Raw genomic sequence first — 24,307 nt, forward strand, 5'->3', positions numbered from 1 at the left:
ATGTTGGGAAGACATTTTTGAAATATAAATCAGCATCCTCCTGGTGTTTAGTAGAGTTAATATTCCTTCCATTAGAGTCACTTCTTAAGGATAAAGAGATGTTTTTAAGGAATCAAAGCGGCTGCTTTCCATTATGCCCAGCTGGAAAATGGCTGGTTTAAGAAAAGAAAAGCGCACACAATATCTCCATTAAGTTCTGCAGTGGGACATAGTAAGCCATGTCACATACGCATAGTATCTTCAATTATTTTCTGCAGAGGGACTTACTAAGCCATGTCAGGTATGTATAGTATCCTTTATGAGAGGAAAAGTAACATAAACCATCTTTTCCATATTTTATTTAAGCAATTTATATCCAGGTCCTGGTTGGTTGACAAAATTGCAGTTATAACTAAACCTGGTGATGTCCAACCCAAAGTCCATTCAGTTTGAAAGGCACTTGCAGTGGGCAGACATCTTTGGGTAAGGGCAGGAGCAAATTCAAACTGGCTTTGCAATGAACAAGCTATTTGCTAACTAGAGGGAAACAATCTGGTCCATTTCAAAGTCAGAAGTAGTTTACTCGTTTCTTCCATCAACTTCTATCCAATTGTATGTTTTAATAATGATTTGCATTAGTTTTAATGGCTGAAAACTGAGAATACATAAAGTAAGCACACTAAAATGACACCAGAATCATCTCCAAGCAGATGAATTCCATATGTGTTGGACACCTTGTCCCATAATTGTCATTTTTTTGTAGTCAATAGAGTTCATGGGAGTTGTACTCCAATACATCTAGAAGCCGCCAAGTTGCACAAAGCAAATACCACTTGTCATGGTAAAGAAGGCAGAAGCATAATTTCTTTCACTTGCTGATTATTTATCTCAGCTACAATTAACATGAATATAAAATCACAATGATTATAGATTTAAAAAGATAAACAATGTTGTTGTTATGAAGCTTAGAAGGTAATGCAGTTTATGGCTGCTTGGGGCCATATAAATTTTTAAGTTACTGGTTTTGCAAAACATCAAAGAGACATCATTAAAAACTGCACAGAAAACCAAACTAATTTTAAATCTGTCATTATAAAAAAGGAAAGTGAAAAGTATAAATCAAGCCAAAGATATAATATAAACCACAGAGAATGATATTCATTATCATAAGAATTATATGGTATAAACCATATGTTTCCATAATTGTCAAAATTCCATTCCTACATCTGAAAAAAATGAAATTCTTCTTTGGAACTAAAAAGGCCTTAATCTATCTCTATTAATTCTTTTCATCTATTTCTATCTTTACTATCTTCTCTTCTAATTGTCTTTTTTTTTAAATACCAAGGAAATTGCTGCTGCTGTTGTTATTTTTGTTTGGCAAAGTTCAAATGGCAAAGCTCTGTTGTTGTTGGATAGGTGGAGCAGAACAACATTTTTATGTTTTAGGTGTTGAGGGATTAAAAAGACAACACTGGTGTATGGATCTTGCAGAACCTTTTGCAGCACATCCCTTTGGAGTCTTTTCATTTTAGGGAAAAAATGCGTCAAATAATGCCATCAGCATAATTTGGAACTAGCTGCAAGGCTAAAAAACATGGGCTATGAGATTCCACACCCCTATTCTATGCGTCTTTTTTATTTTTCAGAAAGAATGTGCACTGTATCTCAGGGAGCTGCTACCCAGGGCCATGATCCTTCTATAGGACAACAGTTGTCTGGACAGAAGGATTTTTCTTCCACTATCTTCTCTGAAAAAGGGGAGGGAAATATCTGCTTCCATGTCATCATCCCATCAATTCCATCATGCTGGTCCCCAAGCTTGGATGAGATAGGAGGAGGGTAGGCATCATACTTTGCGACAAGTTGGCTAAGATTTCAATGTTGCATCATTATGCCTCGAACCCAAAACAACGCTTGATATGCTGACATTCAAGATGCTGCAGACCAGACAATGTGGCAGGCGAAATGCAAAATTGCAGACCCCACGATATGGTGGGAATAATGCAAAGAACAAGAAGAAGTCGTCATCCCATCCTCATTGCCTATCAACAGGGAAGAAGATGTCATAATTTAAACCTTGCACTGAATCTCAGTACATCACTATCAACACAGGGAATGTGAAAGGAAATGGGAGTAGTTTCCCATATTTCAAGGGAGAGATGTGGGTGATGGGAAAATTTTAAGAGTAATTTTTTTCATGAGAAGGAGGAGGAATAGAGATGACCAATGTGCATTTTTTTTCATAATTAAACTGCAAGCACTTGGCATTTAAACCAAAGTGAAGACCATGAGAACATGGAACTGACAGAGATCCATGCAGGGCGTATGAGTATATAGTGCTTAAGAGCCTGATTTTCAAGCTCTGTATATTCAGCCAATATTTATGTGGAATTCACTCCTAAATTTGGATTGCTGCCATCTCCAATTTTCTGACAGGCTCCTCAATATAGTGATCTGCTATATTGCAGGGAGATATAATGAAGTCTTACACTGTCTTAACTGAATTTAGCCAGTGCAAATGGGAGAGAATCTAGTTTATTTTTAACAAGAACTTACAACAATTAACAACTTTCACCCAAATGGCCTGAGAAGATACTGAGATTTTTTTTTTTAAAAAAAAGCAAAATAGATAGATGGTGTATAGAGCCATTCAGAAGTGAGTACATATTTTTCAGTATATTTTTGGATGAAAACAGTAATTTTTCAGGGACTGGTTTGTGAACCAGGATAGCAGTATTCTGTGGTAGATTTCTGCAGTATTTGATGCAACCTATCCTTTTTTTCTCTGCACAAGCCTAGATATTGATTTTAAAACAATTTAAGTTAAATTGCTAGGGCAAGTACTTGGATAATCCAAGTACTGTATGTCACCCTTAATTTATTTTCATTTTAACTCAATTACAGTCAACCTATTTTTGGATGCCTCTGAAAATCAGGACACATGATTTATATTTGCAAGACAACTTCCAAAAATGGTATCCTTTAAAACAGATAGAAAAAAGCAAACATAGAATTCACATTTTGTAGTCTGGTGAGGTTCTTATGCAGGCTTGCAAAAATAAATCATGAGCAGCTTACAACTAATAAAACTATATAAACAGCATAAAATCAATAGCAATAAAAGTAAAAACACAAAAATTTGGCTCCCCAACCATACTTCTCTGATGCCCCTATATTCTAAGATCTTGTCCTACCCCAATGCCTGGAGAAAAAGCCAGGTTTTAAGTGATCTCCAGAATAATAAAAGGGCAGGGGCTCAGGGGGAGGGTATTCCATAGGGCAGGAATTGCAATGGAAAAATCACACTTAGTGGTAATGTTTAAGGGAAATAACTTGGATTGTGCCTACGCTCACTGCTTTAAGACAAATGGTATTGCAGATAACCTGGCCCCATGCCATCTAGCACCTTAAATTGCACCTGCAAGAAAACTGGGAACCAGTGTGGCTTGCACAACAGATATGTAATAAGGACAAACCTAAAGACGCTCAACATCGAGTGTGCTGCTGTACTCTGGAACAGCTGTAAGTTCTAGGTGGTCTTCAAGAGCAGCCTTATGTAAACTGTGTTGCAGTAATCTAAATTATTAGTTATGGGTTATGTAAGGTTTAGGAGAAACATGAGATCAATCGGAGCTCACCTGCTATTTCATAACACTATCCTTGTTTCTGTTCTAGTATAAGATCGGTGGATATACCAAGCGTTGTGGGACCATTGTAAGAGAGAGAGTCAGCCCAGGTTTTTTAATAAGAAAGTCAGAGATAGAAAGTCCAGTTGCCTCTTGAAAAAGCACCTTTGGATCAGGGATCCAATCCAATACCTCAAATACTTGCAGTTAAAATCTATCACTCAACTGTAGAGTAATACAATCCACCAATATTGCTAATAAGAAAGCATACCCTCTATACTGTTAAGTAAACTGTAAATGGGAATACTGTAATTTCTGTTCCTATCAGAATAGTGGGAATGAAATAGAAATTCAAGCATTGTAAATACAACAAATTTTGAAGTAAGCCTGTTCTTTGGTAGATCCAGATTCAAGGATCCTGGGATCAGAAATATCTCTCCTGTAGAAATTTAATAGTATTTGAAAATGATTTTTGCAAACAACTGAAAAGGTGATTCCCTGATGTCCCAATTCCCTTGAAATATCCATGTACTTAAATAAAACACCTATATTGCTATTGCATGCAAGATCAAGGTCTTGCTTTTATGTACATTTTGGTAAATACTATATGCTTCCTTTACTAAGAGTAAGTGCAAAAGACATAGTTAACTGTTCCTGTCTTCCCACACAGAATGGATTGCTGTTATTTCTATCCTATTCTAAGAAAGGATGTGGTCTTTATTCTCATTAGAGTGAAAAAGAGGAATTGGGTCCAAATGAAGTATTTTAAATTATAGTATATTTACACTATAAACAATAATATTTAAAAAGCTAAATGGGGAATGAGCAATTCCTTAAACGTATTTCATAACTGACATTTATCTAGCAGAATAAAAGAATTTCTGAAAACTTGAGGCCTATCATCATGTTACCTGTATGTTGAATAAAGTTGCAGTGTCATGTACTGCTGCTACATTGCCTGCTGTATAATGTTAGAACACAGAGAATAGAATAACAGAGTTGGACTGGACATTGGAGGTCAACTAATCCAACTCCCCGCATTAGCAGGAAAGTCTAGGCCATCTAGTCTCTTCTTGAAAACTTCCAGTGATGGGCCAATTTCTCAAGGCAAACTGTTCCATTGGTAAATGATTCTCACTGTTAGGAAATTTCTCCTTAGTTTTAGGGTGTTTCTCTCCTTCTGGTGCTTTGGAAAATAGGCTGACCTCGCTCTTCTTTGCGGTGGCCCCTCAAATACTGGAACACTGCTATCATATCTCCCCTAGTCCTTCTTTTCACTAGACTAAACTGTTGCACGGTTGCACTGGCACTGCTTATAGTGCCAAAGTACTACAACAGTAGCCCTCCCTCAAACATTGCAAGCGACGGTTGCCTTTGGGTTGTTGTGTGAAGATGGAATTTTACTTGGAAGTAGCAAGGATACTACAAAATAGTTTGTGATTTTTCCTGTCTAAAGGGCTATCTCTCCCACTGTGAACCTGCCCAGCTGTTAAGGCGATAGGAGAACTTTTTCTGAAGAAGCCCCAGATGTCCAAGTCCATCATCATCTACAATCTTCTCCTGCACTGTCCCTAATCTATGGAGCACTTTTCCTTTGGTCCCCACTCTCTCAGAATTTCAAAATCTGTAACAATGCATCTACCATGTTTCTCCAACAATACGCCTCCCCCCATAGGAAGACCCAGCATGTTTTCTAGGCATAAAATGAAATTAAGCCCCTCCCCCCAAATTTAGGCCTAATTTAAAGCATGCGAAATTGTGGGGGGAAGCAAGGGGGAACTTGCCATTAGGAATGCCCTGCAGGCAGCTACGCCTCACCATCAGCCGCTCCTAACAGCCAATCATGGGGGAGCACCGAGGGCTCCCTTACCCCTCCCTTACCCAGGTCAGCAGGCGGGCGGCATCGGCGTGGATGTCTGGCAGCATTTCAGCCACTTCTCAGGCTTCCGTAGCTTCCACAGTTCCCACCGGTGCTGGCGCCTCTCTCACCAGTGCCGTCTTCAACAACAGTGTCTGAGTCACTCCCGCTTTCCCCCCATCCCTGTAACAACAGGGAAAAAAAGATTTTGAGGTACCTGGGAGTTCTGTGCGCTGTGTTTTGGTTTAATCCCAAGCAGCTGGGTGGGCGTGAGAAGAGCCGAGCGAGCATCTCCACTGCTGCTACCCTTGGTGCTCTAGCCTTGGGCTCTGCAAGTTTGCAAAAGTCCCGGTGTGCAGCCTGTTCCTGCATTCCAAGCGCCCAGGCCAAGCTGCAGCTGTCCCTCTCTCGCCAGCGCCATCTCCAATAACAGTGGCAGCAGCGGTGGGAACCGTGGAAGCGTTTCAGCTGCTTCTTGGGTGGGGGAGCCGCCTCCGTAACTTCCACGGTTCCCGCCGCTGCTGCCGCTGTTATTGGAGATGGCGCTGGCAAGAGAGGGACAGCTGCAGCTCGGCCTGGGCGCTTGGAATGCAGGAACGGGCTGCGCACCGGGACTTTTGCAAACTTGCAAAGCCCGAGGCTGGAGCATCAAGGGTAGAAGCAGCAGAGACGCTCAGTCAGCTCTTCTCATGCTCACCCAGCTGCTTGGGAGTAAACCAAAACGCAGCGCGCGGCACTCCCAGGTACCTCAAAATCTTTTTTTTTCCTATTGTTACGGGATGGGGGAAAAGTGGGAGCGACTCAGACGCTGTTGTTGGAGATGGTGCTGGTGCGTGGGGTGGGGAAAGAAATTAATTCACCCCTGAAAAGACGTCCTAGCCATTTTTTCGGGGCTCAAAAAAAAAATAAGGCCCGGCCTTATTTTGTGAGAAACACGGTACTTTGCCAGGCTTTTAATTGTTAAATGGTTTTGTCTTGGAATATCGATTTTAGTTTATGCTTTTAACTTTTAGATGCTTAACTTTTAAAAATTTTGTTCCTTGAGTACTCGTTGGATTATAAAGGCAAGGAATACAAGGAATAAAAAAAGAAAGGAAGCAAGAAAACCCTGTTTTTGAGAGTTGTTGTTCAGATAAATATGTTTTTCGTCATATATGTTTTTCATTTTAAAAAGCCCAAAGCTAACATATAGTTGTTGAGAACAGAGTTAGGTTTGCTATGTTTTTTCCATATACTGTATATGGGTCCTAAACATGAACAAGACATGAGTGATGTTTGATTACAATAATGTGTACATCTACATTTTTATTTAAGTGTGGTGTTCAAAATTCAGAATATTCACATTCCCATAAAATCTGTAATGGAAAATTGAAATCATCTACAACTTCTAACAAGAATTCAGGGATGATTCCCATATACCAAACATGAATTAATCATTCTGACCTCAGACTCATCCTATCTTCTATGATGTACAGTATACATGAAATCCTGTGAAGCTATATCAATGGGAAAGTTCTCTCTACTCTTTGATTGCTTTCTGTGTATTTAGATGCCTTGTTTACCGATGTAAAAATGAGAGAAGGCATTGTCTGTCTGTTGGGCCTTTCCTTTCTACAAGAGGTGGTAATATTGAGATATTGAAAAACAAACAAATCCTAGTCTTTCAAGCAGTAATTTGTATTGCCCATTTGGAAGACAGTGAAATGTGAATTACATGCACAAATATGAAACATTAGCTAAATAATCAAGAAAACAAAGTTCAGGAAATCAGTTTTACCCAACTGAATAGGGCAGAGTATTCAAAACTCTCTCGCTTTCTGAGGAAGCTAGGAGAAGGTGGAGAAGGTGTAGCCTTTATGCAAACTGAGCTTGGCCTCAGGATACCTCCCAAAAACATAAGGCAGATAAAAGACAGACAGGAGAAAGTATAAAGGGAGGTGAGCTAACTAAAGTTGACAAAGAATAAGACAACAGAGGAACAAAGGAGAGAAAAGCCAGATAAACTCAGTCATGTAGCAGCTTTCACAACAATTATAAACAGAGAAAGAGTGAAGAGACAGTCAAAGACACCGGGCAGAGAAAAATTGTGTTCTTTTCCAAATGAGCTCATTACAATTTTCCAGTACAGATTCCAGAGAAATGCAGTTGCAGCCATCCTGGAAGGCTTGGCTAAATCCTTGTAAGGAGTCCTTTTCAGCAAGCTTCGCCAGTTGTAAAATTCTGGCAATAGCAGCACAGCAGCAGCAGCAGCAATAGCTGCTTTCCAAGAAGCACCTAGTAAAAGTTTTGAAAAAAGTGGCAAGGCCCAGATTGGTGTTCTTCTTTGCTAAATCACAATCACATCAGGTCTCCAAAACAGAGAGGATCTCGTGTTGTAGCATGGAGCTTGCACCTGCTATGCTTCCACACATCTCATGCTGGAGTGTGGCTTTCATTAAATAGCCAAATAAATAATAATAATAAATAAATAAATAGCCCCAAACCAGAAGTAGTTGGGTGTTAAAAGCAGCACAAAATAGAATTTTTCAGACCTTGAAAGAAAAAGGTTGAGTAGTACTGGAAGAGGCTACTTTTTGAGAGATGCAGCTAAGTGCAATTGATCCCATCATCCTTCATATATTTAATAAGTTTCCCTTTCCGTCACTTCAAAAATTATAATTCAGTACCAGATCTGGGAAAGATTCCGGGCACACTCAAGGCTCTAGGGCAGTGCTGGTGAACCTTTTCGGCATCTAGTGCCCAAAGCATGTATGCGCAGACCCAAAATGCAACACATGCATTCCCTGTGCATGCGTGTGCCCCTGCACATGCATGCCCCCTCATGCACCCCACGTACGCACCCCACACATGCGCAGCAGAGACTCAAAGTGTAGCTGGCTGGTGGGAGGCATGCGCGCATGTGCGGCAGAACCAAACTGGGGCAACGGTGCGCGTGCCCACAGAGAGGGCTCTGCATGCCACATGTACCATAGGTTTGCCATCATGGCTCTAGGGCATTGTTTTTCAGCCTCTGCAACTTTAAGATGTGTGGATTCTCCAGCCAGCATGTTTGCTGGGAAAGTGTTTTGAACACAGCAAGAAGTTTCAGTGGCACATTGGATAACAAAGAATGAAGTGCAGAAAATTAATTTTGAGATTAATCCCTAAATTAAAATAGCTGGCAGTTTAATTCTGGCATGCTGCTTTAATAATAATTTATTGTGTCTAACACCTAACATTTTTGAGGCAGCAAACAATGATGCAAAACTGTAAAATACAATCACAGAAGTAAACTATTCTTATCTTACTTGCCTCTGAGCCAGACTTGCGCTACTGTATACAGGTAGTCCTCAACTTACAACCACAATTGAGCCCAAACTTTAGGTTACTAAGTGAAACATTTGTTAAGTGAGTTTTACCCCATTTTGTGACTTTTCTTGCTAAAGTTGTTAAGTGAATCCTTGCAGTCATTAAATTAGTAATCTGTTTGTTAAGTGAACCTGGGTTCCCCATTGGCTTTGCTTGTCAGAAGGTCTCCAAAACTGATCACATGACCCTAGGAAACTGCAATTGTCATAAATAAGAACCGGTTGTCAAGCTTCTGAATTTTGATCACATGACTAAGGGGATGCTGTCATGGTTATGTGAAAAAGGGTCATAAGTCACTTCTTTGAGTGCCATTGTAACTTTGAATGGACACTAAATGTTGTAAATCGAGGACTACCTGTAGTCTATGATGTCTGGAAGCCCTGAGAAAAAGACATACTGAAATATAAAGGACAATTCAAAACCTGCTATGGGGATTGTGGAGTGAACTCAGCTGCCAGATTCACAGCGAGTGCTGAGAAAGGTGTAGAGGAAGAGAAGAAAAGCATTAGAATAGAATAGAAATGATCCTTCAATGGAAGAAAAGTTTGTTTTTGTTTTTACGGGGAAGACTTGAGCTATGAACAGAAAGAAAAATGAGATTAGAAGATAATTAAATTTTCCAGACAGCAAGTCCAGCTGTTATTTAGTCAAAAGCTGTCTTCTAGAACAGTACTGTATATTAATTAACGGCAAACACTTGTCCCCAATAAATCATTTCATATTAATCCCATTTTTATTAAAGAGAAATAAGGACTGCTCTTTGTGACAGTTTGGGGGTGTTGGTTGCTAACTTTACTCAACATCTTATTTTCAGCAAATTTTGGAATCTGCCATTCCAAAGGCCCTGGGCCTCAAAGAGGAATCTAAAGTCCTGAATGCCTGTCATTGCAGAGAAATGAACGTCTTTGTTTCAAAAATACCAAGAGCAGCAACCAACTCAGAGAGATTGTTGTCACCATCAGGTATTACAGCATGGTGAGTGCATGTCGCCTAAGGTCTCTATTCAACGGACGTTCCTTCATTTGTGCTGAAGATCGCTTAAGGGATGGAGGACAGAGTTGGGGTTGCAGACCTTATGGCACCAGAAAGTCTTTATGTAAGGTGGGAGGAAGGCTGGCTTTTAAATCTGCTTTTCTGCTACCGCAGGGATATAAAAAGAGGGTAATTGCTCACAGAACATTTGCCTTTCATTGTTTAGTGGCATTTAGGAAGAACTTCACAGAACTCCAGATCAGAATGAAAAACTATCCTTTGGTTGCTACACTGTTCTAACTAAAGTTAGCTCACTGAAATAGACTGTATGCAGAGGTGGTATTCAGCAGGTTCCAACAAGTTCTGGAGAACCGGTAGCGGAAATTTTGAGTAGTTCGGAGAACTGGCAAATCCCACCTCTGACTGGAGATTTTACAGTATCCTTCCCTTGCCACGCCCACCAAGCCACGCCCACAGAACCGGTAGTAAAAAAAATCTGAATCCCACCGCTGATTGTATGCCAGTAGAAAAGAAATAAACGTTGCAAGGAGATTGCTGTGGTCAAAGGTCCACTAGTGCCTACTGTTCTCAGCAACTTCAGTTATCTTGATTTGCAGAGCCCAGGTAAGCAATACAATCAGGGCTCTCTCCTCTGTGGGGCTATTTCTGCTGTGATGTCTTCCATAGTTCTTCATTTCACATGATTTTAACCTGGGAGATGGCCCAGTGAGGCCTGGAAGGAGAGGCAGACTGATCGGTCTACAGAAGGCAGGTTCTGAAATCAGACCCTCCCTCTTTATGCCCTGATTGGTAGATAGGGAGCTGCTGAAAGGGGGAGGCAGGAACCTCTTCCCAATAGGGCACCTCCTGTAAAATGCAGGTAGTCCTCAACTTACAACAGTTTATAAATGCAATGATTCAGTTAATAACCATGGCAAGAAAAACCTCAAAATGGGGCAAACTCGCTTAACAAATGTCTCACTTAGCAACATAAATTTTGGGGTCAACTGTGGTCATAACTTGAGGACTGCATCATTCGATGGTGCCACAGGAGAGGTGCAATACCGACAGGATAGGGATAAGGAAAGCAACTTTTATCCCTACTGGATGTCAGTTTAAGCTAGAATTGGGGGGAAACTGCTTTTGAATACCATCCTGCTTCAACCCATTTTTTACAGTTTTGAAAATGGTTTCTCTTCTTATTCTCTTCTTATATTTTGTGCAAAAGGACCTGGTGGGTTATTTCTTAAGTGACAGAGGAAATCTGATACCACATTATTTTCAAAGTTTGTGAAGACCATACCGTAGGAGGAATAGGGATGGCAATTTTGCAAACTATAAAACATTACAAATGCATCCCTTGTTACCTAGGTGACTGCTGGATATTCAGGGCAACGAAACTCGAATGCCCCCAGGCTTGACAAAATTACAGTATCTTTCACAAATGGGGTCACTTTTATTTTAAGCACCATCTGCGTGTATAAGTTTCCATGTATTCATGATGTTAACAGCCTGGATCTTAGCCAATTTATTATGTATAGATTTTCAGAGCATTCTTATTAGCCCGAAGAATAGGAGTAAAACATATAGATTCATCTCTTCAGTATGTCAGAACTTGCTCAAATAGCATTTAATATCAATAAAACTGGGGAGGGTAAGAGGTGGGGAAAAGGTAGTATATGGGAAATAAATTGAAATGTACATAACTTGCTTGAGATATTATCTAATTTTCCGGATGTTTTCAGCAAGCAATTGCTACAGAACAGCTCCCAAAGACTGTACCTCCAAGGGTGTTACAATACAATTTCCAACTTCCCTAATTGGCATTGCAAATGAGCTTGCAGGCTAAGGACAAGGTGCGTGAATTCTGAAGGGTCTGGAGGGCATCAGCTTAAGGAAGGTACCATATTCTCAGAGCTTTGCTTCACTAGCAGTGGAAAACGCTACTGGCTTAATGATGATGCCCTGACTCTCTTTGCTGTCCTGTTTTCTGGCTACAGCTATTTTGTATAATGGAGAATAGCACGACAGAGCAGCATAACCAGTAAGTTTTGCATACTGTGAAAGAAGGCCAGAAAACAAGGGACCAGAAGTTAAAAGCCCTTCACGGCACGGATCCAGGTTACTTGAGGAATTGTCTCATGATTCCAATTACATTGACCCTCACCTGATCAGGCAGGGAGGGTATATCATGGATCTAGTTGGTTAAAAAAAAGTCTGACTGGTGGTGTCTAGGAAAAGAGCCTTCTTTGCTGTTGCTTCTGCCCAATGAAACATCTCACCTCCTGAGGTGAGGTTGGTCCTCACTCTTCTGGAAGAGTATTAAGAACTGGTTCTGTCAATTGACGTGAGGATCAGGTTCTATCAACTCGCAAGTGTGGTTGGTGGCTTCAGGACATTCTCCCTATTGTGCATATGTTTGTAAGGGTTTTATGGTTTTATTATAGACTGCTCAGTCACTGGAAAAGCGGTATATAAATTTTATTAATAAATAGAGCACTGTTTAATGCAGAGAGAAGCAAATATTTGGGGAGAGGGGACTGCACTTAACATTTTGGAACACTAAAGAATACACTACATAGGTTAACAAAGCCAAGTCAGGCATTCACGTAGGTGGATATTTTGAAGAGTAGCCTGTGTGTTGTTGCAACAGAATTGAAATAAGTAAGTGAATAAGCCCTTTAATTAAGGCTAGAAGTCCTTACTTACTACATATTTGCTCATCTGTGTATTATGTATATAATATTTAACTGATTAAAGCATCATTTCTTTTTCTTCCTCTTACATTATGCTGGTTTGGAGTAGCAAGCAGTAAGCCCATTGCAAAAAGCAAGCACCAAAAGGATCAATATCTACTACCGCTTTATATGTTGCTTCTGAATTTTAATTTTATTTAACTTCCACTATTAAGTGATATTCTTAACAAAACCCAGCTGGGCACAATAAGCAATCCATTAATATTTTAATTACTTACTCAATGCAACCATGTTCAAAAAGAGAGGCTTCCTGCATGTCCTGGAACTAAGCTAACTTTCTGCTTAGTAATGGTGCCTGTCTCTTTCCTTGCTAAGTCATAAAGAGAAGGAGTTGGGGAGAATTCACATTCCCCAAGAGGCAAGTTGAAACTCTGAAGAACAGACTCTAAAGCTTAGCAATGGGTTTCTTCTTAGAATATGGATCTAGTTTCTAGTAGAATCCTGTTGCTGTGAACAAGATAGTTCATCCCAACTAGTGGCATAGGCCTTGTTGCATCTGATCTGATTCAGCCTCTGGTCCTATGAGTCAATATCTTGAAAATAAAATTGGTCAAGCATATGTAACAAAACAAGAGAAGAAAATTTCATCTGAATGGATTTCTGCCTTTGAACTGCATGGAAGTATGGTTCATTCTACAAGTCTGTCCAAGAAAATTTTGCTCATCAAAATAAAAAAAAAATCATGGACCAAAATTCCATGCCTTAAATAAAGAACCAGATTTGGCTTCCTATCTCCGTAAGACTGTTAACCTTATGCAAAATCTATGAGATAAGCAATATAGTACTAGATTTTTTGAAAACATGTATCAATATCACTCATAGGGATATTTGCCTTAGTAATAGATTCATTCATCTGTTTTTCCCTTTCCCCTTCTCATCTTTAATAGCTATAGGAAATAAATACAAGAGCTGTTTTTTAAAGGTCACTGTTCCCCTGCTTGCAAATTGCAAGCATAGCAACATTGAATTCTTTGGTTTGTTTCCAGGAAAAAAAAAGTTGTCAGAAATAAATCATATATCCAAAATTGTGGCATTATAAGATAGAACCATTCACTAAGATTTGGGTGGGAGCAAATGGAGATTGAGAGATTTTTTTTAAAAGCAAGGATAGGAAGGAGTTAATAAGGAGTTGGATAACTTGTGTAGAAGTTGAGCTAATAAAAATATTGCTTTGTCTACTGTGTTTTGCCTGTTTAAAATCATCTGGGCACACAAAATCTGACTGTTGAGTGAAGGGAAAATTAAATTGCTCACATTATATGTCACTAAAAAGACTTCCTAATGGCTCAAAATCAACTCTGCGCCTGCTACTTCCCTGGTCTCTCTTTCCTACACTTGTTCACAAGCAGCACCAAGCCTTAATATGATTTATTTGACTTTCCCTTAGTTATGTGAACATGCTATGTTTATAAACCATGGTTTATAATGTAGCTTGATAAAAGAACTCTGTGTGGTTGCATTAATAAAAGAGTTGCCTTAACGATAAGATAGGGCAGCACATAAATTTAATAAATAAATAAAACATGATTAACTTTATTAGAGGATGTGAATTCGATCATTAGCTTCAAGAAGGCTAACTAGCAGCAGAAATAAGATTTGTTTCTAAGCTCTAACAAAGGACTCTAAGCAATGTTCACAGTTTTCATTGCCTGCATAAACTCTGGGAAGCCTTGTGCTTTTAATCCTCATAATTAAGCTTGTTCAGAAACTTTTATTATAAAAGGTTAAGAACTTAAGCTGCTAGCTTTTCACACACTGCTGGTGATTTTGTTTTGCCTTGTCCCCACCTTCAAATCATGATAAATTTGCAAAGGTTTATGCAGGAACTGCTTTGCACATGGAAAAACTCTAGAAGAAGCCCAGTATTTTTCCAAAAGCTGCAGAAGGAGAAAACATCAGATTAGATGGGATTGGATTTTGCCTACCGATACACAATAGCATTAGCATTAGATATTTATCAAAAGGTTCAGAAAAGTCCATAGACAACGAATCACATTATAGTATTGGCAGAAGCAGAGAAACCCAACCTCAATGAGGCAATGAGGTCCAAGGAGATTTTAATGGAGATTTTCAAGGTAATTTTTAAAAACAGACTATTTTGCTAATATTTGTTTTGGGGGTTGATTTTAATGATTTTTATGTCAATGTAGTAGTATTATCAGGACTAGTGAGTTATTCTCACCACAACCAAGTACACACTTTCTCTTTAGCACCCTTGTCAACTGCATTAGTCTTTACAAATATAATTATCACACCAATAGAAATAATGAGCTGCCCAAAGATATAAAACCTATCTCTACAACCTCCTTTCTCCATCAATGGAATGAAATTTCATGACTATGCTGATGTAGCTATACTTGAAGCAGCTGGAAAAATATATGTGGTTACTTATCTTTTTAAATAGTTCTATCAGCAAAACTTGGAAGGGTAACAAATCCTCAACCTGTCCCAAGTTAAAGCGTAGGCAAAGTGACAACTTTAAGATATCTTTTGCTCCCTTTCCTCAACTGGCAGGTTCCCACCCATCTAATAAAGGGATGTCAGCTCAAATTATTAAGTGATCTTTCTTTGCTTTCCTTCTCTCACCGCACCCCACCCACCTTATGTCAGCTGCAGAATTCTTTGTCAAACTGGTAAGTGCCCCATTTGTCTTTAATTATAGCTAGCTGTACATCCAAGGCACTAAAGAGCTGGACAGCTTGTGTGCACATATGAGGATCCATTCACTAAGTGATGCAGTCAGGAAAGTTATCCCACTCACAATTTGGGCATCATAGGGTCTTAGCTAATTGGCCCTCTTTTAGCTTCAGATTGAGCCCTGTTGACTTCGGAGGGCTCCTGTATTGTTTCATATTGGGGAGAGGTGCATTCATCTTAAAATGTATTTTAAAATGGAGTCAATACATTGTAAGATACTGTTATATCTTTTTCTGCTGTTTTTTTTTCAAAACTAATTTGAGATTTAAATTGATGTTTAAATTCAGTGGTTATGAAAATAGAACCGTATTGACAGTCTGGCTTTTTACTGTTATATATGTTTAATCCAAAGACTCAGTATGCATTTTTCCCCCTAGCTCCTACCACATTTATCCTTATGATGCAAAAAGGCTGATGGAAGTGTTAAGCTATGGATAAAGTCAATACATAGGAAGGAAATGAAACTGATCTGGCTGCCTTAACTCTATCTCTACGTTTCCCTGACTTATGTTTAGGACTCCATGCTGAATATGCAAAAGCAAGCAGTGAAAGTTAGATATACAGATATCTATAGATATACAGATAAACACACATAGAAAACTCACTGGATTGTATAGATACTTTGAAAAATTGTAACACTTTGAAAAATTGTGTGTGTACATGTGATATGTGTATTAGTTTTATACAGTTATTATTAAAAAGAATAAAACAAGTTCTGATTTCCTGGACAGCCACCCAATTGCATATATCTTGTCCTTTAAATTTCTTATAATCATACTAACTATTAGATCAAATTCCAAGGGAACCTTTAAAAAAGGAAAAGAATAGGGACCAAATTAACTGACAAGAAAGTAATAGGTCAAAATAAGGAATATGTTACTATGCTGTTCATTTTTTCTATAACCATAGAAGACTAGCAACATTTATCCCCATCATAAAGAAATTAAATTAGAAAAATCATTAAATGCAATGAAATAAATGAATTGAGAAGATGAGTTTTTCTGAAAATCCTAGACTTACTTGGAAATATAAACACCTCTACTATGAAATCTCTTCCTTTGGTCCATTCTGTTTCAACAGTATTTGGAGGCAATATTTTCCTAGCCATATTTGAATTACTAGGTTCAGTAAAGTATGACAGATTTCATCTCATTAAACTTGGAGGCAAAATAAATTTAAAGATCAGTTCACCAAATTAATATTCTATCAAATGCACCACCCCAAACAGAAAGCTCAAATAATTGTAATTCTCCCTGAGAGGTGTTTTTGTTTCCTTTTATTTTAAAAAAAGCACCGTTTCTCCTTTTCATTGATTTCTTTTTCCCTTCAAATAAAAGACACTTATCAAAGGTTATGTTTTTTATATTCTGTTAGATTTTTCGTACAACTTTTTTTCAGAATTACAGAAACTTTGGATTTCAAAATATCTATAGGATAATGTAAACTTATCATTGACATTGTAAACACTGATTCAGTCTTTAAATTAAGCGGAATGATTGGTAGAGGTTGATGGGCTCTAGCTCAGGGTCCCTTATGGCTGATGGAGCCTAAGTTTAGCAATCTAAGTTTCTTATTTTTGCTACAGAGTTATTTTTGGTGTATGAGAAATTCCAGTTTATGCTGAACTGAAGGGGAAAAAGATTTTATCTGAGATGAGCTAAATGTATATAGTAGTATTGTACTGTGAATGACAATTTTATGGACAGTTGGTGGCATCAGGAACAAAATCAGATTATAACTGTGGACCCGAGAAGTCAAGTATGGTTTAAAAAGAATTTTTTTTTACTTAAAACAAAAAGGGCATGTGGCCAGATCAATTAGCCATTTAATTTGCCATATATAAGAAAATACTTTTTAATGCAATTAAAGAAAAATGCTGACCTTTTCAAGTTTATTTATTCAGCTGTAGGCTTAAATGTTCAAAACTGAACAATATGATCACATGGCTCTCTTAACTATGTACTCAGTCAGTCCGTGGAAATCCAGGAGAGGAATTTCCTGGTCCTAGGGCAGCTCTGTCCCCTGGGATGGGTATGCTGCCAGAGCTCCATAAAAAATATCAGGTTATGCCTACTAAAAAAGGAATATTTCTTTCTTATAACTATTGATTCTACCCTCCCTTTCTAGACAAGATGGTAGATATTCCTCAAATAATAGATCACAGTATTCCATAACAATATCTGCTTCTGCGTATATACTACGCAAAAAATTTCGTGGGCTGGAAAAAAGTTAGGTTTTTGCCCAAAATGACCTTTATAATGGAAACACCTATCCAATCAGGCTTAGGAGATGTGGTGGGAGAAATATTGTTCTATTAAGTAGAGCTTTCATGACATTTTCAATCAAGAGCTACTTACGGCTGCCTTGATACTAGAAAACCATTTCACTAACATAGATACATAGAGAGGCAGCCACACTTTTCTATATTTTAAAAACACAATTGCTACTGATTACCATTGAAAAGCAATGTAAGGTAGGCAGTGGAGAAGCAGACAAACAGGATAATTTTGGGATCTATCCCAAATCATTCTGATTTCCATCTAACTTTTGTATACCAGAAGCCTGATTTGCCTTTTAAGTTCACAGAACAAGAACTGAAATACATTATTTTACATCCTCAGCACATGATGCATACCTAGAGAGCTGTCATTTAAGTATTTCCTAAAAATGAGAAACTAAAGCCCCACCCCCCTCACCCCGGTCACCCAGTGAATTTTTACAAACTGCAGAATTGATGCTTCTGAGTTGGCCGAAGTTCCTAAGACTAAGCATAGGCAATGCATTTAATTAAGTTTCTTATCAATTCATCTCTGCTCAGAAGAGGTTCTATGGCATTTCATTGTGTTTATTCATAGTTACACTGGTATAGGATTAATGTACTATTGAAGAATACTTACTGATTTTAAAGCAGCACATATTAAATTCAGTAGTTGTACATAACCCACTGTCAGAAAAATAAAATACACACATACTCTAACAACAGTTTCAAACAATACATTCTTCTCATACTAACATAGTTCAGTCTTAAATATTCCAAAACTGATTTTTCTGTTTTTAGCCTCATAGCAGATTCATGTCTTATCAACTACCCATTTCTCTGTCTCTCCTCATCTCCTAAAATAAAAAGATTTCTTCACTCACCTCACTCATAATGATGAGTTTGAAATGAGAGTTCGCAGATCCTCACTTCCTCAAGACAGAGCTGCTGGACTACAAGCTCTCTATACTGTTTCTAGCTTTTCTCTTTAAAAGGGTTGCTCGGAAGCATCATGCTTTCAATAAACCAATAAGGAGCTGTTACCTGCTGAAGCCCCTGGCATGTATCAGAGAGTGCAAAGGGCCACCTTGTGGAAAGAATAAAAAATGCATCCTTCAAAACCCTGGGAAAAGAAAAAAAAAAATCCAGCAGAGAACGCAGATGTCAGAACTGAGAAGGTGGACGATGAAGTCTCTTGTTGTTCACTGACAGAAATCATATCCATGAGAATCATAAAAGGAAAATGTTACCCAGTTCATTAGAACTCATACCAAACTACACCCCAAAATTTGCATCCCATGTTTTTCCCCAAGAGAAATTCCTGTGCCTTGAACATGTGCAAACTGCAGCTGGTGATACATCCCTTCGTTTCATATAAAGAAAACATGAACACGAACATTTTTGGGGGGAAAGTTTTATTTGGGTTTTAACAAAAACAAAATACAAATAAAACATCTTTTTTGAAAATAGCACGGTCCCAGGTTATCACTTCTTCATACAGACACCAAACTCAATTTCATGCTCATTTTTATATTCTATTCCATATCTTATTACCGTTTTATATTTTCTACATAGTTTTCCCCCTCTTTTAATTTTCTCAACTTTATTTTAATTATGTCATCTCAATCAAATCATTATATTTATACTTTGGTCTGTCCTGTTTCAATTTCATATTATCTTTTCTTATTAAACAAATTTTTCCCTGTGGTTACCAATTGGAGTATGACACCTTTATATCTTTTAATTTTATCCATTCAAACTCTTATTTAAGCTTCAGTGTATACCTTTAAGATTATAGCATTCAATATAATACATAACTTCCAATTGAATTCTGCTTGGTACATTCTTAAAATACACACTATATTCTTAAAAAGAAAAAATTACATATATATATGTTGTGGCTCCAGGCTTGGATTCAGCTCCTGTGATTGATATGAGTTCAAGTGAGGAGGTCATGGCAGAAAAATATGAGCCGGCCTGGCTTACTGATTAGACTAATAACCAGGATGAGGAGATGGACGTGACAAAGGACGACAGACCTGATGTATTAGAATTGTCAGGACCTTTGACCTCCTCTGGTTCCTTATCTGATCAACAGCCGGGAATGGCTGACAGGGAAGTTTTGAGAGAGTCTTCTAGTGGAGATGAGAACTTGGAAAATTTGTGGTTAAATGTAAAAAATAGAAGACGGTTGAGAAGGCAAAATCAGCTGGAGCGAATGAGAAGAGCGAGTCAGTAAATTAGCACGTTGCCTCAATGAGTATAAAAGGACACAGCTAGGCTGGTACATTTTGCCAGGAACAAAGTGACTATTTGAGTGAGGACGTTACAGCAAGGAGCTCTGAGACTGGAGATTTATTGCCAGGACTGGTTTGCCGGACAGAGTAAAGATTTATGCTGTGGTTTCTGCCAGCCGTTATCTTGTAAGACTTCTTTCCGTTTGATTTAATTGTGAAACGGCTGCTTTCTGTTTTGTTTGTTTGAATTTTGAAGGGGAGTCATAACATATATATATATATATATATATATATATATATATATATATATATATGTAAATAAAGCACACATTCCATTCCAATTCAATTCTATCATTAATATTCATTAAAATCTTAACATCTTTAACATTTCTTTTCAATTAAATATCATACTTCCTTGGGAACACTTATAAACTTTCCATAGTTAATCCTTTTTTTTTCATATTTCTCACTTATATTTTTATAAATCATTACTAATAATTAAAAATGTTCCCATTTAATTCTCTCAATCATTTTAATTCATTTATTTATTACCAAACATTCAACTACATTACAGTAAATATTTTATCCATCATTTTAATCATATTTTCTAAAATTATTTCTGTTTATAATATAACAATGCTATCTTATGTACCTTTGCAGAATCCCTTTTGCAATTCAATTTTCACCCATTATCTCTAAACAAGTTTATGGTTACAATCCTCATATCTTTTCCCTGTTTCTCCATTTCTTGTTTCTCTCTTTTACAACTTCTTTTCCTTGCCTTCTTGCCCCTCTTCTTCTCCCTCCCCTTTTTACCCCCTCGTCTCTCTACTTCTAACTCTCTCATCTGTAATCCCCTCTTCTGTTGCTTTCTAATATTATACTTATCTTTCAAATTCTTCTTCTTCTTTTTGGTTGTTTTTTCTAGTCTTAAACCTTTCACTCTTTCCCCCCTTTTCTCCCCCCCCACACTTAAAATTATTTGATCATTAAAGATGGCTTCTTCTTTGTCCCAATCTTCTTGTTCTGCAAGCGTTTCTTGTTTCTCATTGTTCCAGATCTCCATTTCTTCTTTTTTTTTAAAACAAATTTTATTAATTTTACAAAACAATATACAGACAAACAAAACATAGGTTATAATAACATAAGAGATCTTTTTCTGAAAAAACCAATAAGACATCTTATTTAAAGACAGAATAATTCCAAATTATCACATTTCCATATGAACACAATTTAATATATATATTTACCTTATCTGTTCAACTTCATATCTTATCCCAACTTCTCTTTATTACTCCTTTTCCTTCTATTTATTCAAATTATATTTCTTTTACTTTAGATTGTATACATTTTTTATATCCATCTGTCTTATTTACAATTTCATTGTTCTCTTCCAACATTCTTCTTACATTCTTCTAAAATTTTATTAATTCAAACGTAGACGTACAAAACACAAAACATAAATACCTAAAACTTCTTTTGGAAAGCGGCTTACCCCGGGTTACCTCTTTTTATACAGACATAAATCAAATTCATACTCACTTAATATACTGTTTCATATCTTAATTAACATTCTGTATTTTCTATATATTTTCTCTCCTCTATTCACTCTCATAATTCTATTATATTTATTTCATCTCATTTTAAATAATTATACTTGTATCTTTTGTCTGTTTTCTTCAATTATCTATTTATCTTTTCTTTCTAATACAATATTTCTCCTGTAATCACTGGTTGAAGTATGACAACTTTTTATCTTTCCCCTAAATTTGACACTTGAAATAATTCCATACTGATTCTGCTTAGCACAAAGTACTACATTTTGAAATAGTGAAACAACAATAAAAAAGGGATTGAATTTATAGTATAATCAAAACAATATTCCATAGAGAAATAAACTCTTACTTTTAAACATTTTGTATATTCCCTTTAATACATTATTAACTCATAATATTTCAATTTTCTAACTCAATTTCAAGTACTAATATCTACAATACAATCTTATATACTTTTGCAGAATCATATATTAAATTATAATTTACCCTTTGTCTCTGAAAAAAACCTTTTTTTTAATATCTTGTTTTAAACCTTTATGGCTTCTCTTCCCTTTTTCCCTCCCTTTCTTATCAATTCTAGTCTTTTTACCCCCCCATTTCTCAAATTCCACTTTTTTGATTTTCCCTCTCTGTAGTGTTTCTCTTTTCTGTTGCTTTCTGGTCTTGTATCGATTTTTCATCTTATTTTCCCCTTTCTTGGTTGCTTTTTTAGGTTCTGAATTCTGCATTTTCTTTCCCCCCTTATTCTTTTCAGCTATGATTTTTTGTCCATTAAATACTTCCTCTTGAATGTATTGTCCATTAAAGATGGCTTCTCCTTCTTCATCCCAATCCTCTTGTTCTTGTATTTCTTGGTAAGTAGAAATCGCCATTTCCAAAAAACAAAAGATAGATCCAAGAGAGTCCTTGCCTTCTTGTTTATCTTGTTGTAGCTTTCGAAATTCCATTTGTAATTCTTGCAAAGATAATGCCATTTTTTTATTATTATTATTATTATTGTTGTTGTTGTTGTTGTTTTTTAAAAGAGCAACCCAAATGTTTCTGGTCTTTCAAGAAATAGTTCCCCAAAAGTCACAAAGCAATCCAAAACAAAGCAGACTGTTCCATTAACACTTTCTTCTTCTTCTTCTTTTTTTTCCCCCTTCCTCCTGGGGTGAAATTCAATTAGACTGTTTCAAAATAATTTTTTAGAAGCCTTATTGTCATTAATTTCTAATCTTATAAACTTCAAGCAGTCTTCTTCAATAAAGTCTTAAGATTTTTTTTTTACCTCTTCCTTCCCACTTATAGCAATAAACTTTTAATTTTTAATTCCAATGTTCCAAAATCTTTTATCCCCTTGGCTTTAATTTTTAGGTTTATTTACCTTCTTAGCCCAAGCAGGTTTTCCAGATTTCCATCAGCTACTTCTGTAGGGAAGGAGAGTGAAAAGAAATAACTTTCCCTTTCACTTTCTTCAGCTGCTTACACAGTCTTTCTGGGAACAATGTAGCAATAGAAAGGCAAATTCCAGGTTTTAAGGGCTCCTCTTTGTCCTGGCTCAGCCAAAGAAAAAACTTTCACTTTTTTCCTCCTGCACTTTCTTATCCAGCTGCGGACTTCTTTGTGGCGGCCATTGCTGACCGCCGCTCCACCGCCTTGGGAAAAGGGGGTTTTGCCGGCTGGGGAGGGGGTCTGCAACACCCCCAAAAACCTGTCCAGATCCCCCGGTCTTCAGCTGCCTCTACGGGGCAGCTATATCCCCCAAATCCACTCAGATCAGGGGCACCTCAGCAGCGAGCGCAGCAGGGATCGCGCAGAAAGGCAAATCCCTGCTGCTGCCGAAGCCTTGCAAACCCCAGATCTCCATTTCTAAGAATTGAAATACGAAGCCAAAAGAACCTCTCCCTTCTTGTGCATCTTCTTTCAATTTTTTAAGTTCCATTTTCAGTTCTTCTAAGAGTGATACCATTTTAAAGACTTTTAAACAACCACCCGGTTAATTTTAGTCATCCAGATGCAAAAAACAAAAATCACCAAGTAATCCAAATAATCCAAGGCTGTTTCTTTCTGCTTCTTTTTTTCCACTTTCTCTTCCTGGGGTTCTATTATTTTGTTACCAAGTTTCAATTAAGATGTATCTTTGAGGAATCTTGTTGAAATTTCACTGTAAGTTCCTTTTAGTTACAGTTCCATTCCTTAGTTCCAGGCAGTCTCCTCCATTTTTTCAGATCCTGCCCTTTTATTCTTTTTTTTCTCCTTTCCTGCTTTTAAAAACTTTTAAATATCCAGAAATCTTTATTATCCCTTTGACTTTTATTTTCAGCTTAGATGCCTATTAATGTCAAAGTGGATTTTTTTCAATTTCTTGCTTAAGTCTCTTAGCTGTCAGTATAAGGAAGGGAAGAAAAAAAAACCCTAATCCTTTCCCTTTCCTCTCTCCTTTGCCGCTTCAAAATCTTCTTTGGGAACAATGTTATTAAATTTAAATTCCAGGGTACCTTATTTGTTGCTTTTGCTGTTTAACCCGGTCAACCAAAACTTTCTCTTCTTATCTTTCTCCTGCACATTCTTTTCCGATCGAGTTCTTCTTTGTGGTGGCCATTTCTGACCACCGCTACAACCGCCTTCAGCTGGGGAGGAGAGATGTGGCTCTCCTCAACCCTGCAGGTAGTCTCCCCCTTCTTCACCACCTCTACAGGATGGCTTAGCCCCGAAACCAGCCAGCTTGGGGCACTCCAGTGGCGAGCACGGATCAAAGCCTCACAGAGATGAGGTTTCGGTCTGTCGCCGAAGAAGCTCAAACCAGAAGCCATGAACACGAACATTTTGAGTAGAAATCCTGGACTGGAAACTGAGAGGGGAAAAAAAACCTGACAGGAAGTTTATCTGCCTGCTAAAATAAATGCCCAGAGCCAGAGTCAGACCCAGGAGGGGAAAATCAACTGCACTGTTTCCAAGCACAACGCACATGTACACAAACAAGCAGAATTATCAAGTCTGTTACCGGAAAAAGACTCAGAATTAGCATTTCACATG

General features: G+C 37.6%; 1 protein-coding gene across 1 annotated transcript in view; it reads right to left on the reverse strand.

Moving 5' to 3' along the window:
• PCP4 (Purkinje cell protein 4) overlaps positions 1-18,517 on the reverse strand; it is a 59,467-nt gene extending 40,950 nt beyond the window's left edge. The window contains exon 1 of the mRNA XM_026721290.2: positions 18,381-18,517. Within this exon, the coding sequence (XP_026577075.2) occupies positions 18,381-18,389 (9 nt within the window). The 5' untranslated portion in view covers positions 18,390-18,517. The remainder of the gene's footprint in view (positions 1-18,380) is intronic.
• Positions 18,518-24,307: the final 5,790 nt, after the last annotated feature.

Source organism: Pseudonaja textilis, chromosome 7 (genome assembly GCF_049901715.1).
Source record: "Pseudonaja textilis isolate UNSWEBS1 chromosome 7, rPseTex1.2, whole genome shotgun sequence".
Lineage (NCBI taxonomy): Eukaryota > Metazoa > Chordata > Lepidosauria > Squamata > Elapidae > Pseudonaja > Pseudonaja textilis.